General features: G+C 42.1%; 2 protein-coding genes across 17 annotated transcripts in view; one reads left to right on the top strand and one right to left on the bottom strand.

Moving 5' to 3' along the window:
* Positions 1-10840, bottom strand: part of SPEF2 (sperm flagellar 2) — an 89137-nt gene extending 78297 nt beyond the window's left edge. For 10 of the 16 annotated variants that reach the window (XR_010827728.1, XR_010827729.1, XM_066988287.1 and 7 more), the window contains exons 1-3: positions 10620-10770; positions 9789-9891; positions 1248-1500 (exon numbers count right to left, since the gene is read on the bottom strand). Coding sequence is in view for 9 of the 16 variants with exons in the window: in XM_066988287.1 (XP_066844388.1) it covers positions 1248-1500; positions 9789-9891; positions 10620-10746 (483 nt within the window). In the remaining 7 variants the exon portion in view is untranslated. Of the gene's footprint in view, positions 1-1247; positions 1501-9788; positions 9892-10619 lie in introns of all 16 variants that reach the window. The other 6 variants (XR_010827733.1, XR_010827732.1, XR_010827730.1 and 3 more) reach the window with 5 other exon arrangements.
* The window catches only part of PRLR (prolactin receptor), a 169007-nt gene continuing 161565 nt past the window's right edge, over positions 10732-18173 (top strand). Inside the window, exons 1-3 of the mRNA XM_066988294.1 lie at positions 10732-10866; positions 13370-13452; positions 14493-17486. The gene's annotated coding sequence lies outside the window, so the exon portion shown is untranslated. The remainder of the gene's footprint in view (positions 10867-13369; positions 13453-14492; positions 17487-18173) is intronic.

Raw genomic sequence — 18173 nt, 5'->3', positions numbered from 1 at the left:
CTGTGTTTTCTGGTGTTAATATCCACAGAACAATATCTAAACATGGTGGAGTATTTTTTTAAAAAAAATAAAGGACCAGCTGTGTTGAAAAGAACTTGCAGAATTGAACTTGAACAATGCCAGATGGAAATCTAAGACATTCAACTTAAACATAAGACAAAGTTTTTTCCCTGGAAATGTTGCTCAATAATTTGCCCAGGTATTTTTATGAAGTCTCCATCCTTGAAGATACTCAGAAACGAACTGGACAAGGTCCTGAGCAACCAGAGTTAACTCTGGTTAGAGGAGCAGGGTGGCTGGATTATGTGACCTCCAGAGCTCCCTTCCAACCTCAACGATTTTATGATGAATGTATCTATTTACAGGAGCAATCTCAGTTGCTTTATCTTCTTTAAGCTATTCGTATATGTGAAGGGATGTCGTGGCCGTTTGGTGCTATCTCTGCATTTGTTGGTACACTTTATGTTTTGTTAGGATGTGTGCTAGAAAAAATGTGAAGTTTCACCCAGCTGAATCTGATTCGTGATGTGTGGCTTCTTAAAGATTGCTTGTCCTGGTAACAAATTACGGTCTGTACATGCTGAACATTACTGTTGAAGATGAGAAGAATGTCTTTAACAGAATGTACTATTTAGATAATGCCTTCCTCTTAGATACTCTCTTTGCCTTTTTTTTTTTTTCCCCTCTTTGCATTATTCAGCATATGGTTACTCGGCCAGCTGGAGTCTAGTATAAATATATGGGGAGACATGTAACAGAAGGAATCAAACCACCATGGCACATTGCTCAACAAACCACCATGGCACATAGTTCATCACAGACTAATTTCCCCTTCAGGAAACATTTATACCTAAGTTCAAACCTCGACCGCAATGCAGTCTGCAATCTGTACTGATCAAATAAGTAAGACAGCAGCCACTGAACAACTACTAGTCTTTGTTGCTATCCATATTTTAAGGCTGGAAAGCAGGTAACACAGAATAAGCCAAAACAAAGGAACACAAAACAAAGGAACAAAAAGGAACACAGGTGGTCATTATCCTCATGAATCACAGATAAACCAGGTAATCCCAGTGTCTATGTATAGGACATGGCAAAGGATTTCATCTTGTCCATAGAAGCACTCTGGTTTTGAAAAAGAAATCTAAAAAGCGGGGAGGTGAAACATGAAATATGCTTGAGAGGTATGTGTAAATAAGCTACCTTATTTTCCTATACATTTATACAAAATTGGCATAGTTAGCTACCTCTTGATACAAAACACTTCCAATAGACTTGAGCCTTGCAGGTGCTGTAGGTTTCATTGCTTCCATGGCTACTGCAGTGAGCTTTGTCTTTCTCTTTTTTTCTAAAGCAATATACAATTCATACAAAAGCTTTGTTGCAGCCCCATGCTGCCCCGTCATGATGTCTTGGGCCACATTCTCATTAAACTGTACATCAAGGAGGTGAAGTGTGGGTTCCAGGAGAGAAAAATTGTTAAGTTTTGCACTTGCAATCCTATGTGATTAAAAACAAAGAAAAAATCAAAACATAAATGTACTTTCAATTCCAACTTGCTGCAATAAGCATTGTCATTATATGTATTTCATATCAAGATAGGAGGGAAAAAAAAAACCACAGCGGACTTCCTTAGAGTGACGTGATACACATTTTGTTTTAGATTTTATACTGTAGTACATGCAAATAGATTGGCCTACTAGGAATAATTTTGGGGAAAAAATAGAAGACATATATATATAAATCTTGATGCACGCACACAAGAAGTACAACTGACAGCAAAAGCTTACTCCAAATTGCAGCTAAAAGTATACCATCTACAAAAGGTACAAGGAACTAGAATGAAGTTTATTAAACTGTATAAAACCATGTGAGCTCTAACCAGCCAAAATACAGGAAATTATATATATATGTGTGTATATATATATATATATATAATCTATTAACCCGCAAAACATCTTGTCACATTTCTTCCCCAATAAAAAGAAATGCACACGTGGCTTGGTGTAGTGTTGAAAAATAAAGACTGTGGTCCCAATGAGCAAAATTTTTTTTTTTTCAAAAAATAAATGGTGGATTCCAGATTAATTATTTTTCTTGATGTGTAGATTCTCCTGTGGAAACACTTGAGATCAGTAGATAGGCCAAAAAAAGAAGAAGAAATTATCAATATTTCACAATTAACACACTATCAGATTTCATTCAGCAAAACCATAACTACTGGCTGAGTCAGAACATTTCTATGCTGCTCTATCACTTAACTTCACAATAGTTTATTTACATGAACCAACAAGGTTTTGAGGTTAGTAGAGCAACAGCATAATTCTACAAAAATGTTGAATTTTAACTTGAAGACCTCCTGGTCACACAGAATTCACCGTATTCCTAGATAAAACAGTCCTGGAGTTAATCAATCTCCCTATAACAATCCATGCCTTATTTGTTATACAATTATATATAAATGTAGCTTACAACTATTGAACATCTTTCTGCAATTGATTCAAGATTAAGGTGACACCTACTGTCAGAAGTCTTGCATGCATTGAGAAGCTGTGGTGACATGACCTCTTAATTTTTTTATTGTGTAAACAGATCAGATGGAAATTCTTAAAACCTGCTTGATAATACAAAGATGTTCTAAACCTTATCTCAAAATCATTTTCAGAGATAGACAAAACTATAATATTTCGTTTTTCAAACATGGACAGACTAACTGGAGGATGTTTTCCAGTAGTATTCCTTTCAAAAAGGTAGTACCACTTTCTCAACTATTATTCCCTTGCTTTTATGTCTATATATATGCCCATGTTCTGTATAAAGAACTGCACAACATAAGCAGCTAATATAGTTAAGCATAACTTGAGAGGCATAACAAGCATAACGTAAGCATAACATCATAAGCATAACATAACATAACATAAGCATAACATCAAAATGACCACCCATTCTTTTCAGTTATTACTTTCTAGATTACAGTTGCCCATACTACAATAGGAATTTACATTTCCTCCACTGCCACCCCAGTAGGTACCATCTTCCCTTGGTCTTTACTAAAACATATTAAAGTGATGACAGCTTACCAAATGACCCTTGAATGATATAATACACTCAAAAATTAAAAGTATTACTTTATAGATAACTAGTAAGATTTGTCAAGCACGGGTTCTTACAAGATTCCAGGACTATATAATGACTATTACACAGAAATAATTGCCTTTAATGTGCGGGAGGAATATCTTGGAACTGAGGAAATATTGCCTCAGTTCTCAGTAGCTGTTAAAGGATCTATGTCACTAGCTAATACAAAAGGAAGAGAAGGCAGAAAATATCAAAATATCCTGATGAAGTCATGGAATATCATGGTAAAGAATACAGCATTCCTTCCTCTCATGTTGGATATTTCAGGACCTTAATAATTGTTATGGCATTTTGCTTGACCTCCTCCAATATATCCAGGTCATTCCTGTACTTGGGAACCCCAAACTGGACACAGCATTTCAGATAAGGTCTCACCAGGGCTGAGTAGAGCGTAAGTACCACCTTCTTCACAGAATCAGGGAATGGTTGAGGTTGGAAGAGACCTCCAGAGATCATCTAGTCCAACCCCCCTGCTGAAGCAGGGTCACCTAGAGCATGTTACACTGGATCACATCCAGGCAGGTTTTGAATATCTCCAAAGGAGACTCCACAACCTCTCTGGGCTGTATGTTCTACTGCTCTGTCACCCTCCTCATACATTCCCTTCCCAAGGGACCTTAAAGACCATCTAGTTCCAACCCTCCTGACATAGGCAGGGATGCCACCCACTAGATCAGGTTGCCCAGGGCCCCATCCAGCCTGGTCTTGAACACCTCCAGGGATGGCGCAGCCACAGCTTCTCTGGGCAGCCTGTGCCAGGGCCTCACCACACTCTAAGTGAAGAATTTCCTGCTAACATTTAATCTAAATCTCCCCTCTTTCAGTTTAAAACCATTCCACCTTGTCCTGTCATTATCTGCCCTAGTAAAAATTCACACTCCATCTTTTTTATAAGCACCATTTAAGTATTGAAAAGTTGCAATGAGGTCTCCCCAGAGCTTCCTCTTCTCCAGGCTGAACATCCTTAGCTCTCTCAGCCCTTCTTCGCTGGAGAGCAGCTCCAGCCATCTGATCATCTTCATGGGCCTCCTCTGGACCCGCTCTAACAGCCCCACATCCTTCTCGTGCTGGGGGCCCCAGACCAGGACGCAGCACTGCAGGTGGGGCCTCACAAGGGCAGAGCAGAGGGGCACAATCCCCTCCCTCCACCTGCTGCCCACCCCTCTGTTGGTGCAGCCCAGGACGCAGTTGGCCTTCTGGGCTGCAGGCACACACTGCTGGCTCATGTCGAGCTTTCTGTCCACCAGAGCCCTCAAGTCCTTCTCTGTAGGGCTGCTCTCAATGGGTTCTTCTGCCAGCCTGTGCTCATGTCTGGGATTGCCCTGACCCAGGTGCAGGACCTTGTACTCAGACTTGTTGAACCTCATGCGGTTCACATGGACCCACTTCTCAAGTTTGTCCAGGTCCCTTTGGATGGCATCTCTTCCTTCTTTGGTATCAACTGCACCACTCAGCTTGGTGTCATCTGCAAACTTGCTGAGCATGCACTTGATCCCACTGTCTATGTTGTCAATAAAGACATTAAACAGCACCGGTCCCAAGACAGACCCCTGAGGGACACTGCGCATCACTGGCCTCCACCTGGCCATAGAGACATTGACCACCATTCTCTGTGTGTAGCCATCAAGCAAATTCCTTATCCACGGAATGGTTCACCCTTCAAATCCATCTCTCTTCAGTTTGGAGATCAGGATGTCATGTTGGACCGTGTTAAAAGCCTTACAGAAGTCCAGGTAGATGACATCAGTCAACTGATGCAGTCACCCCATCACAGAAGGCCACCAGGTTGGTCAGGCATGATTAGCCCTTGGTGAAGCCATGCTGGCTGTCTTGGATCACCTCCTTGTCCTGCATGTGCCTTGACACTGCACCAGTGACTTCACCTGACTGCTAGGACTTTTCAGATATGATGGAGAGAGGCTTGGCAACTCCACCAGCTAGTGCCCTCAGGACCCTGCGATGCACGGCATCAGGGCCCATAGACTTGTACCTGTTCAGTTTCATCAGGTCATCTCGAACCTGCTCTTCACTTAAGCTGGGAGGGACTTTGCTCCCCCACCCTCAGGTACGCTCCCCCACCTTCAGGTACAGGGAAATGAGAGATGTGGGAAGCCTGACTGGCAGTGAAGACTGAGGTAAAGAAGTTGAGCATCTCAGCCTTCTCCATGTGTCATTACCAGTTCTCCCTTCTCATCCATCAGAGGGGACACACTATCCTTGGCCTTTCTTTTCTGGCCAATGTACCTACAGAATCCCTTCTTGTTATTCTTTCCATCCCTTGCCAAGTTCAGTTTCATCAGTGCCTTGGCTTTCCTGATCCCATCCCTGCACACCCAGACAGGAACCCTGTACTCTTCCCAGGCTTCATGTCCCTGCTTCCACTGCCTGTGCATTTCCTTCTTGCACCTCAGTCTGACCAGCAGGTCCTTGTTCAGCCATCCCAGCTGTCTGCCTTCCCTGCTTGCTTACATGGGGAATGGAGAGTTCTTGTGCTCTGGGGAAAACACCCTTAAAGAGTGGCTAGCTCTGTTTTGCTTCTTTGTCCCTAAGGACAGTGTCCCAAGTGAGCTTGTTGTCCTGGTTCCAGTTAGGACAGAGTTAATTTTCCCTCATAGTAGCTGGTAGGGTGTTATGTTTTGGACTAGGATGAGAAGAGCGCTGATAACATGCTGATGTTTTAATTGTTGCAGAGCAGTGTTTACACCAGGCCAAGGACTTTTCGGCTTCTCGCTCTGTCCTGCCAGCGAGCAGGCTGGGGGTGCAGCAGGAGCTGGGAGGGGACAGACCCAGGACAGCTGACCCAAACTGGCCAGAGGGGTATTCCATACCATCTGACGTCATGCTAAACAATATATAGGGGTGGCTAGCCAGGGTGGGGGGCCGGCTGCTCGGGGATAGGCTGGGCATCGGTCAGCGGGTGGTGAGCAATTGCATTGTGCATCACTTGTTTTCTTACACATTATTATTGTTAATACTATTATCATTATCACTATTATTATTATTATTATTATTGTTATTATTATATTCCTTATATTCCTTATATTATTATATTCCTGTCTTAATAAACTGTCTTTATCTCAACTCACCGGCTTCACTTTCCCGTTTCTCTCCCCCATCCCAGAGAGGGAGGGGGGAGGGTGAGCGAACGGCTGTGTGGTGTTTAGCTGCCAGCCGGGTTAAACCACAACACCCGTCCACTAGCTATTTATACGGCTGGAATTTTGCTCTTTGGAAGTTCAGGGTCCTGACTTTGCTCTTTGCCGGGCCCATATTCCTCACGATCAATAACTCAAAATTCAAACTTTGTTGGAGGATGACAAAAGTCAAGATAAGCAGCACATACTGATCTTCCCTCATCCACTGAGCCCATCACCTCATTGCAGAAGACTGTTGTCAGGTTAGTTAGGCATGATTTCCCCTTCATAAAGCCATGGTGATAACTCCCAGTCATCTTCTTGTCCTTAATATGCTTGGAAAATGTTCCCACACTCATTTGTTCCATCAGTTTTCAGGAACTGAGGCGAGGCTGACTATCTCGTTCATGACCAATTCCTCCTTCTTGCTTTCCTTGAAGAGAGCAGTGACATTTCCAGTCCTAAGAAATCTCCTCCAGTCACCATCACCTTTCAAAGACAATTGAGAGTGACCTAGCAGTGACATCAGCCAGGGCCCTCAGCATTTGTGGGTACATCCCATAGACTTGTGTATTTGTACCTTATTTAAATGTTCCTTAAGCTGATCCTCTTCCACTGAAAGTTTTCCTGCTAGTCTTAGGGGATTGGGATTCCTGAAGGCAAGTTTCACCAGCAGAGACCGAGACAGAGAAGACATTAAGTACTTCAAACTCTTCTTTTTTCCCCCCACTAGATCCTGTGCCCCATTCAGCAGTAAGCTCAAGTTTTTCCTATACTTCATTTTGCTGCGGAGATACCTGTAAAAGCCCTTTTGTTTGCCCTTCATGTCCCTCGCCAGTTTTAATTCTAGATGGGCTTTGGCTTCCCTAAAGCCTCCTGTGTACGCTCAGACACTGTTTTTCAAGTCCTTGTCCACCCAACACTACTTCCACATCTTGTATGCTTTCTTTTTGTGTTTCAGTTTAGTCAAGAGATGCTTGTTCATCCATTCAGGCCTCCTGCTGCCTTCATTGATTTTCTTCACAATGAGATGGACTATTCTCATACTTGAAGGTGGTGACCCTTGAATAAAAATTCAGCCACTTGTCCTGGACGCCTCTACTCTCCAGGAGTGATTTGCATAGGATTCTTCCAAGCAGGTCCCTGAACAAGCTTCTTTCATGAAACCTATGGTTGTGATACTGTTTTCAGCTTGTTCCCTCCTCTCAGAATCCTGAGATCACCATCTCAGGGTCACTGCAGTCAGTGCTGCCCGACCTCCCTCGTTTGTACATATTAGGTCTAGTAGAACATGTCCCTTCTTCAGCCCTTCAACCACCTGTCTCAGAAAGTTATCATCGATGCACTCCAGTATCCTAACAGATTGCTCGTTTATGGCTGCATTGCCTTTCCAGCAGATAACAACTTGTTTAAAGTCTCCTATTCTGACTAAGATCTGTGAACATGAGAATTCTTGCAGCTGTCTCAAGGAGATCTTAGGTACTTCTTCCTACTCAAGAAGGTTTTGGTGGTTCCCATCTCTTCCTAGCAGTCCTCCATCTTCAGAGAGGATCCCGTGATTGTAGAAAACAAATCCCTACTGTTGACAGCAGCTGCACAACCAGTTGTTGACCTGTAGGATCCATCCACTCCCCACCAAGTCCTTCCACCTCACCAGCAGAATTGAGGAAAAAAATGCCTAGAGCCCCACGCCTCTCACTTTTACTCCAGAAACACATGGCCACTCTTAACATACTCCAGGCCTCCATGACGGCATCCTTGGTACCCACACAGAAGAGCAGCATGGGTTACAATGCTAGGGCTGGATGAGCAGTCCTGGACCCAAGCCTCTAGCAAGTAGAAAACCTTCCTAGCTAGCACATGAGGACAGAAGATGGGGGCCTCCATCCGCAGAAGAAAATCTCCCACTGCTATTACTTAGCGCTTCCTGTTGGTGATCCTGTGTGTTCAAGATTAGCCACCTCCGATGCTTTGCTGCACAGCCTCAGAGTCCCCAGCCTCTCATCTGCTACTGAAACTGTTTTGCAGCTGTGGATCAACAGGTAAAGCACGAGCCTTTCTTCTCTTGCCAGAAGGCACAAGCTGCCAGTTATCTCCATTTCCCAACCCTACGAACACAGACTCTGACTGCCTCTTCCTCAGTACAGCTGAGAGGTCAAGTTTCTGTATCTGCAGTGTCTCAGAGAAGCTCAAGTCAATCTCCTTTTCACTATCTATGATGCTGCATCTCCTTCTGCAGCAGTTCTACTTAGTTATACAGATCCTCTGCCAGCACACACCTCTGCAGGCAAAGATACCACCTCCCTCCATCTAATGCTCAGCAAAGAGCCTGGACATCCCTAAAGCCTGAGACATGGAAAATTGTCTCCTTTCTCTGAAGATCAATCTGATTTGAGGTCTGACATTCTCGGGTTGTTGCTCCAGATCACACCCAGATCACCACATCTGCTGAGAACGCATACACTATCTCAGCAGAGTTTCTAAACCCTCTTGCATCTGTTGAAAGGGTGCTTGATCTTCCCTAATGAGAAGTCATCTGGGAACAAAAGCTCAGAGTACCCTTTTACCAGGAATAGTTGATAGAGCTTTTTAGATGTTGCTAGAGCTTGTAGAAGTAAAAACCTCCTTAAGCTACCAGTGGGTATCCTAATGTTCTTCAAAGAGCCCCCAGGAGTGCTTTAGTGTTCTGAAATATTCCCAAATGATCTAGAATTTTGAGAAACAGAAGCCAGAAACTGCTGTCTGCCTATTAGCTGCACTCAAGCTTCCCTCCTACAAGTTGGTAGGACTTGAATAGGAAAGGGTACAAATAAATGAGAAGTGCAGAGAACACAGAAGAGATTCAGAAGGAACAGGAAGAGGATGCACAGCCTGGCACATTTATTCTATCTGTGCACCACAGTCTATCTTTTGCCATAATGGTGCATAAGCCAGGGAACCCCGTGAACCACCTCATGAACATACCAAGCCTCACAGACCTGCAAATTTTTCACCTTTCTCTTATGTGGGTTGTTGTTTTTTTTCATTCTTCACCATGGATATTCCACCAGATTATTTGTAAATGTATGAATTATTGTATTATCTTTTCCCAGGGCTTTACTCAGAGCCTCACAACACATCACCACCATTTCTATTTTACTGAAGTAAATGTTCACCACCATACCAGACTTTAGTATCCTGGGCTTCATTCAGCTTATGGGGAGAGTGTCAGAATCTCCGGTGTTAAAGACATTCTGAAGGACTTCTATCATTCTGTGACTTGTAGAACCTTTGATCTAGCCTGCTACTATCTTAGTTACAATCAAAATGTGTAATTTTTGTAAAGTAGTATGATCAACTTTGGAAACAGGAAGCTTGGCTGTGCATCAAATAGAAATAGTCTTTGACTTATTGATAGTTGCTTCAAATTTTGGTAAATTCCAGATGTCTTTTCCATTCTGCATTAGCAAATTCCAAGTGAAAAAATGAATATTTTGTCTAATTTCTGCAAGAGACATGTTATCCATATGTACTGACCTGCTCTGTGAAAATTTATTAAAGTCATCCTGAAGGCCATATTTGTGTAGAAGTTCTCCAAGGAGGTAGCCATTAGAAAATTCTTCAGCAAATGATCCTGGAACTAAGTTGTTTATTTTTCCCAAAAAGAATAACATAATTAAAATAATTCATACTTTAATTTTAATATTACCTTTGTTTTTATGACAAAATCAAGTACAAGCCTTACTAAATAATTAAAAAGAAGTTTAGGAGCTGCCAGTGACTTTTTAAGCCAGTAACAGATTTTCTTTCAGTGCAGTTATTTTGCAACATAAGCTTCACGCAATCAATTAATACTCCTTTTCGGTGTTGAAAATCAAACTTTGTCGTGGTTGTCACTGAGACAATGGCGAGAGTTATAAACAACAATTGTTAAGTTTTCTGTAAACTTTGTCGTGGTTGTCATTGAGACAATGGCAACAGTGACAAATGATAATTGTTTTCTGTTAGAAAGTTTAAACAAAGATATCTGCTGCGCTTCCACGAAAGCTGCTTGCTCTCGTGGAACAGCTGCTTCTCCAAAGACAGCACCACACCTGCCATCCCAAACGGGGCAGCGATTAATACAACCGTGTCCTCTGGAGTGGACATCCATCCTCCCCTCGCACCTCCTGAGGGTCTGTGGCGCCTGACGGAGCACCAGCCCCCCCCCCACCCCCCGAAGGCCACCCACCCTCCTGAGGGCGCCCCTCAGCACCCCCGCGAGGAAACCGCCGGGCTTCGGGGCACGGCAGCGGGACTTATCCCGCGGGACACACACACCCCCCCCCCCCCCCCCGGCCGCAGGGTTTAGGGTCTCGCTGCACTCACCGACGCTGCGGGAGAGCCTCACCTCCCCGTTGAGCCACCCGCACAGCAGCCCCGCCATCACCGCCGGCCGCCCCCGCCCAGCCTGGCACCGCGTCCCGTTGCCACGGCGACCGGGAGCCCGGCGCATGCGCGGAGAGGGGGTAGCCTCCCCCCCGCCCCTGCCCGCCCGCTCTCCCTGCCCCGCGGAGGGCCGCGCACGCGCCGCAGGTGTGGCGGGTGTGGCCGGGGCGGGGAGGCGAGGAGGAAGGTGAGCGCGCCGGGGGGGGGGGGGAGAGGAGAAGGGGGGGGGGAATGCGCGTGCCCGCCTCCGCCGCGAGCGGCGCGCGCGGGCGCACGGCCGTTGGCCGGCCGTTAACCGGCCGTTAGCGCCTCGTTGGGCGGGAGCGGGCTGAGGGGAGCCTCGTGGGTCTGAGGCGGGGGGGGGGTGTTGCTGCAGTGGCAGGGGGCTGCCGTCCTGCTGGGCGCCCCTCTGCCCTTCTCCCCTCCCCGCTTTTGTTTAATAAGGTGTCACTGCTCCCCCGCTCCGCCCCGGCCGCCGGTGGCTGAGTTGTTTGCCGTGTTGGCGCTTCGCAGAGAGGGACTCGGGCTGAGAAGCGTTCTGTCGGGAGAAGGGAATGAGCCCGGGATACATTTTCCACGCTTTAGAACGCCAAACCGCACGAATTGTCGCATTGGCTCGATGGGGAAGGGGGGAGGGAGCTCAAAAAGTGAAAATGCTGAGAGGGGAAAAAAAAAAAAAAAAAAAGCCCTGCCAGTTCGAAGCGTGTGCTACGCGTTAGCAAGGCTGGTTTTCAACAGTGCTCCTTGTGTAAGGAGTCTGAGGCATCGGTGTGCCAGTACAGCTCCTCGCGGGGCTCAGCTCGGCCAGTTTGGGGCATTTCGAGATTGCTTTGAAATCATCGACTCTTATTGCATTACTTCTCTTTTTACTGGGTCATCCTTGTTTTAGTATCACGTTGAAATAAATACTTTGAGAAGTTTTGGTGCCCTCGTTTTAAAGGGCATGCTACAAAAATGTAGAAATAGAGAAGAGATCTACATCTGGAAAATGCATTGTACCCCATAGGAATTTAAATTCTTTCTTTCCAGGAATATCTGAAGTAGATTGAAGTTTTCAAGTGTCTTTCACTGCAATCCAGAATGCTAAAGGATGACTTAATCTAGAGAAGAGCAAGAGGATCTAGTGGTTAATGATAGGCAGACAAGAAACTAAACATTTTTCCAAAGTGACAATGATAGATATTTGACATGACTTTGAATATTATAGATTCTGTACCTTTAGAAGTCTTTTGATTAAATTGCTGTGCTTTTACAGGTGTGCTTTAAATCAAAATAAATTACTAGTTTTGTTAGAAGAAAGGTATAACTGAGCAGTTTATGTCTTAAGATTGTAAAATTAGTGGCACCTGAATGAATAAAGTAACAAACTTCAAGAGAGGGGAAGTACTTTCAGGGCAGATTTTGTATCCTTTTGAAGTTACAAAGTTTTGTGCACGTGGTAAACTATAAAATTACCCACACTTTAGAGGAAGTAGAAACCTTAGTTGTTTTTTTTTTTTTTCTAATACAATGCTCTTAGTGAGAGTATCTACCATGTGAGTGTGTTTTTGATATGTCAAAGAACAAAGAAGAAATTTTAGTTTCATTGTGGAATTCTTTCCTCAGCTCCAGTAATTACATATATATATATATATATGTGTGTGTGTGTGTATATTTATATAGTTACATATCCAGCAGGTCTAGGGAGGTGATTGTCCCCCTGTACTCGGCTCTGGTGAGGCCGCACCTCGAGTACTGTGTTCAGTTTTGGGCCCCTCGCCACAAGAAGGACATGGAGGTGCTCGAGCGAGTCCAGAGAAGGGCAACGAAGCTGGTGAGGGGTCTGGAGAACAAGTCTTACGAGGAGTGGCTGAGGGAGCTGGGGTTGTTTAGCCTCGAGAAGAGGAGGCTTAGGGGAGACCTCATCGCTCTCTACAGGTACCTTAAAGGAGGCTGTAGAGAGGTGGGGGTTGGTCTGTTCTCCCACGTGTCTGGTGACAGGACGAGGGGGAATGGGCTAAAGTTGTGCCAGGGGAGGTTTAGGTTGGATATTAGGAAGAACGTCTTTACCGAAAGGGTTGTTAGGCATTGGAATGGGCTGCCCAGGGAAGTGGTTGAGTTGCCATCCCTGGAGGTCTTTAAAAGACGTTTGGATGTAGCCCTTAGTGATATGGTTTAGTGGAGGCCTTGTTAGTGTTAGGGCTGAGGTTGGACTAGGTGATCTTGGAGGTCTCTTCCAACCTAGACGATTCTGTGATTCTGTGATATATATACATATTACATATATATACATATATAATTATATATATAATTACATACATATATATATTTAAATATACTTAAATTTTGCTGTAAATAGTTATTTATATTAAGTTTAGAACTACTTTCCATATAACCTCTGACTTTGAAAAGCTGATAGTTATTGTATCTCTAGGAATTTTAATGGATTTTTTTCAAATCTATTATCATAAGCAGTGGATCTCTAACATTGGTTTGATCTGCTCTGGTGGACATAATAAAATCCTACTCAGATAAGCTAGATTTGTGAGAAATGTGGAATCCTTCATATGTTTAAATTCAGTAGTGGTTTGCTGTTTTATCTAAACCTGTCTTAGCTCTTAATAAATTATTGTAGCTTTCTAACAGAATTCTGAGTAGTGATAGGATGTTGTAGTAATCAATTTTTCCTTCATTGTCTCCCTGATTTAAAGAACTTGGAAAGATGTCTGCATTCTGCACTGTGAAAGCTGAGTCCGCAGTGTTTAAAGGAAAATACTTGCAGACAGCAAGTAAGGTAACTTTTTCCCTAATTCTGCCTTTCCTGAAGCTGCTGACATTTATTTATTTTTTTTAATAAGGTGGGTTTTGTGTTTTGTTAATTTCTTAATTCTCTGCTAAGAATGCCAGTGGGACTGTCATGGAAATTGCAAACTGATTTCCTGTGGGATACTGTACCATGGGATAATGTAACTTTAAGACACTAATAATAGACTGTAGAATGCATCTGCTGTTCTCACCAACAAATCTGTAGGTTTATTTTAAATTTATTTAAATTTATACATACAAATTTATTTTAAACTTCATATATCCTCCTATGGACTTGCTTTGAGAGAGAATTGTCTGTAGGTTTTATCTGTAATGGTCAAAGGAACAGAAAACCTCAAACAGCAATCTCCTGAACATAGACACAAATGAAGTTTCAGGGACTGTCTGCTGCTTGTCATTCCCTCTGGCCTCCTAAAAGAAACTGTATGTATGAAGATTATGTCATACGCTCTTTGTTATTCAAGCCTACAGCTGTTGTCAATATTAGTTTTTAATCACATGGAAGTAATAGTAGTATGTATATGGAATAAAAGGACAAGGATCCAGTTTTTAAAATTATTATCAAAAGCTTGGACTTTTATCACAAAATGGCAATTGAAAAACTTTTAAAGGTTCAAGATTCTACTCTGAAGGGGAGTTAGGAGGAATGATCTTCTGGATACAATGAAGATTAAAAAAAGGCAAAGGGAGACATTTGGAATTCTTAGATTGCATTTAGGTTGAAGCTGTGCATGACAATATCAGACTAAACTTACTGTAAAATTAAACAATGTGCGGTTTCAGGAGTTTCATTTTTGTACTGGAATTTATTGCTGCATCACTAAATTTTTTATAATCACACTAATTTCCTATTTTTTGTAACTATGTTTTTTATTGTTTGCTTGCCATGTCTCTTGGGAGGTTGCAAAAAGGCTAAATAGCATGCATGTCTGATAGTGTTTTTTTTCCCACTTTTCCTTCTCTAGTTTGATTATTCATTTTACTTTGCATGTCATTTATTCCCTCTAGCATGATCAAATGACCACATCCTCTTTGAAACCTAGTTTCAACTATATTTGTCCTGCCCAGATGCTTTCCTCCTGTCACCTCTGGATCCTCATAAGCGTCTGTACTGAGGACAGAAGAGGATCGAGCACTAAAGAAAGGTTTAGAAATTTCCATGATCTTGAGGTTTGTGCTACAGCATGTTTGCACAGCTGTTTGCTACTAAATCAGTCAATTCAGTTCCCCATACTGCCATTTTGAAGTCATAATTCTGGAACCCTGTCCTGACTCCTACCCTGGTTTTCCGTGTTGCCACAAGGCAACAGTTCTACTAATTCAGACCAGATGTCTGCCTAGTCCAGTCTCGTGTTGCTAACATTAATCAATAACAAATTCTGGGGAAGAGATTAGGGGAAAGCATATACTGAAACCTGTAGTTACTCCCTCCAGAACATTCTCCCAGCCACCACTGATTGTGGCTGAAGGACTTTTCTGAACCCACATAAGCTTGTGCAATTAATTACTTCCATGAATACTTGCAGACTGGTTTTGAATCTGTGTAAATGTTTAGCATTGACAGTGATCTGTGGTAAGGTGTTCCATTGCTTAACCAGGCTTTATATGAACACATTGTTACCATGCGTTATGTGAAGTACATTGTTTTGTGTATTTTGGAGTTGCATTCTCTACATTTTACTTTCAGCACTGTGGTAGTTCTGTTATTTTTAAACAAGAGCATTGTGCACCTGAGTTGCAGGCTGACCTGATGTTTCAGGTGCTATCTTGCTTCTAATAGCTGTGTCACCAAGAACTAATAAGTAATAGATACAGTCTGTATGTACATTTGGTGTCAAGCTTTATTCTCTCTCCTTCGCTGTATTGGGGCTGGGGACTTTTGTCTCTGGAGAGAAACTGAGGTTCCTCTTGCATATTCAGCTCTTTTTATTTTCTGCATGAAGAAAGCTAAAATGTGAGTGTACTGTACAAGTACTGTAAAAAAAAAAAAGTCCCCCTTTTAAGTACATGAAAAATAAACACTGGCAATGCTAATGTGGGTGCATACAATATATTAAAGAACTGCAGTTACTTGTTAAGTAACCTCTTTGTATTTTAATCAAGTGTGTCACCTTTGTTCAAATAGAAACGAGAATGTATGATGAAGTCTGAAAGATGCCAGGTACACTGTGTTCAAGAAAATATTGTAACTGAGTGCATTGTTTTCTGTACTGCAAAGTAAATTGTCAGTGTGTAGGTTCAACTTGAATGTCAATAAATGACTGGGCAAGATTAAGGCAAGAGAACTGCAGACAAGTTCTGACATTATGAAGAGGAAACATGGTGAAATGCTTCCCATACGAGGAACAAATACAGTATTACGTCTGGCTGATGTTTGATTTATTTTCCTAACTGGTAACCAAGTAAAGAAAAAGATAATTTAGCCTGTTGTGCAAAATTGAACTCACTTCTTGCATCTAAAGACAATATGTTTCATGTTACTTCAGTTATAGAACTTCCATGTTTAAACTGAGGTCTGAGAAATTTTTCAGCTTCAAGTAAGAATTCTCTCCAATGTGGTGTGTTTGTCAGGAACTGTCTACAGTAGATAGTGGTATATAATATTGAATAATGTGTGAAATATTTATACTGTTTGGTTTTGTTTGTTAGAAGACCTACAGACTTGCTAAAGCATTTTTTTTGTTGTTGTTTTTAAAGTGTACTGAATTCCATTGAAAGATCTCAAAGAGGTTCTGTGACTTCAAGGTAGGAAGTGTGGCTCAACTGTTTCAAGAGGAAAGGAATACTGTGTTATAAAGCATCAAAACAGTACAATCTGAGGCATAAGTGATAGAAGAAAAGAACCAAACTGCCTGACAGAATGAAAATTCACATAAGCAAAACAAAAGAAAGTAGAAAGCTTATTAAAACCTGTCTGAATAATGAGTATATGTCTTAAGGGCATGGTAGGATATGAGAAAATTAGAGATTAATGTGTAGATACAGCTTTAAGCAAATACATAAAGGAGTGGGGAATTAAGGGCCTATTTATTTTAGAGGCTGTTGTGATGCCACTGAATTGATTACTGATTTTTGAGCATTTCATTCTTAATAATTTATTTTCCTTTTACTACCAATTTCTTTCCTTTTATAACTCTATGTTAAGTTTTTTTTTTTTTTCCATAAAAAAGGCAGAGATTGTGGGATGCAAGCTGTTATCCCTTAGTGGGACATTAGGTGTAGTTGGGAAAGGCAGTGAGCAAGGGGTAAAACAAATTGAGCATTAGAGGCTGGAACTGGATAAAGATTCATAAAGGAATGTGACTGGTACAGATAGCTAGCCAAGTGGGTTCCGTTATGGATGGAAAAAAAGGAATCAAGGGGATAGAAGGTGCTTTAGTTCTATGGCTGAGGTAGAATCTTCAGATTAAGAACCATAATTTCTCTACCATAGGAAATATAGAATGTACTGGCAAGGGATGTTTTTGGTAATTCCCCATAATTATCCATATCCACACACACACACACATCTATTTTATAATACGGTTACAACTTACATTATGTGAATGTTTTTCTTGTAGTTGTTCATTTTTGCTTACATAGCAGGCAGCTAAGTAGCAAATAAAATTCAGATGGTTCATTTTTGCTGTGCATAGTTGAATTTATTCTCTGGTATAGTGATTCTCTGTAAGATACAAATCAAGTTAATGAAGCCAGAGTTTTCCATCCAGTTAGAAATTGTGAGTTTATTTGAAGTACTCATAAGGTCTAATCACTTAGTGTTTAATCTTCATCATTCAATAAATGCTCGTGAATTGGGCACCATTTCTCTGTAGCTTTTGTCTAGAATTACTAAAGAATATTTGTAATATAACTAGAGTCCTTTTGGCTGCTACTGAAACAAGACTACTTTTTTGCTTAGAAATAGGACATCTACTGTGCATTAACAATTCTGTTTGATTCTATTTTTAAGGTATGAAATGAAGAATAGTGTGTCAGATCTGAAGTGGAGAGGGAATGCAAGTAAGCAAATGTAACTAAGTAATCTGGAATTTGGCTAGCATCTTTGCACCTAATGCCAGTACTTAAAAGCCTTAGATACTCATTCTTTCTCATTATGTTGAATGAGAACATTGGTCAGGCATTCTGTACATTGGAAATGTTCTTGGTAGAACATTAGGCTTTCACAATTGTTCTTTAATCCACAGTTGTTAGCAAATTAGAGTAAATTTAGACAGTGGTTGGCAGAGTCCCTTGGGAGGTGGTTCTGAAGGGCAGAGGAGTCCAGGAAGGCTGGGCACTCTTCAAGAAGGAGATCTTAATGGCTCAGGAGTGGTTTGTCCCCATGTGCCCAAAGACGAGCCGGCGTGGAAGAAGACCGGCCTGGCTGAACAGAGAGTTGTGGCTCAAGCTTAGGAGAAAAAAGAGAGTTTATAATATTTGGAAAAGAGGGCAGGCCACTCAGGAGGACTATAAGGATGTTGTGAGGCTGTGCAGGGACAAAATTAGAAAGGCCAAAGCTCATCTGGAGCTCAATCTGGCTACTGCCGTTAAAGATAACAAAAAATGTTTTTACAAATACATCAACACAAAAAGGAGGACTAAGGAGAATCTCCATCATTTACTGGATGTGGGGGGAAACTTAGTTACAAAAGATGAGGTAAAGGCTGAGGTGCTCAATGCCTTCTTTGCCTCAGTCTTTAGCAGCAA

The sequence above is a fragment of the Anser cygnoides genome, chromosome Z, assembly GCF_040182565.1.
Source record: "Anser cygnoides isolate HZ-2024a breed goose chromosome Z, Taihu_goose_T2T_genome, whole genome shotgun sequence".
NCBI classification, from domain to species: Eukaryota; Metazoa; Chordata; class Aves; order Anseriformes; family Anatidae; genus Anser; species Anser cygnoides.
The sequence above is the reverse complement of the archived record's forward strand: the minus strand, read 5'-3'. Positions and strand labels throughout refer to the sequence as shown.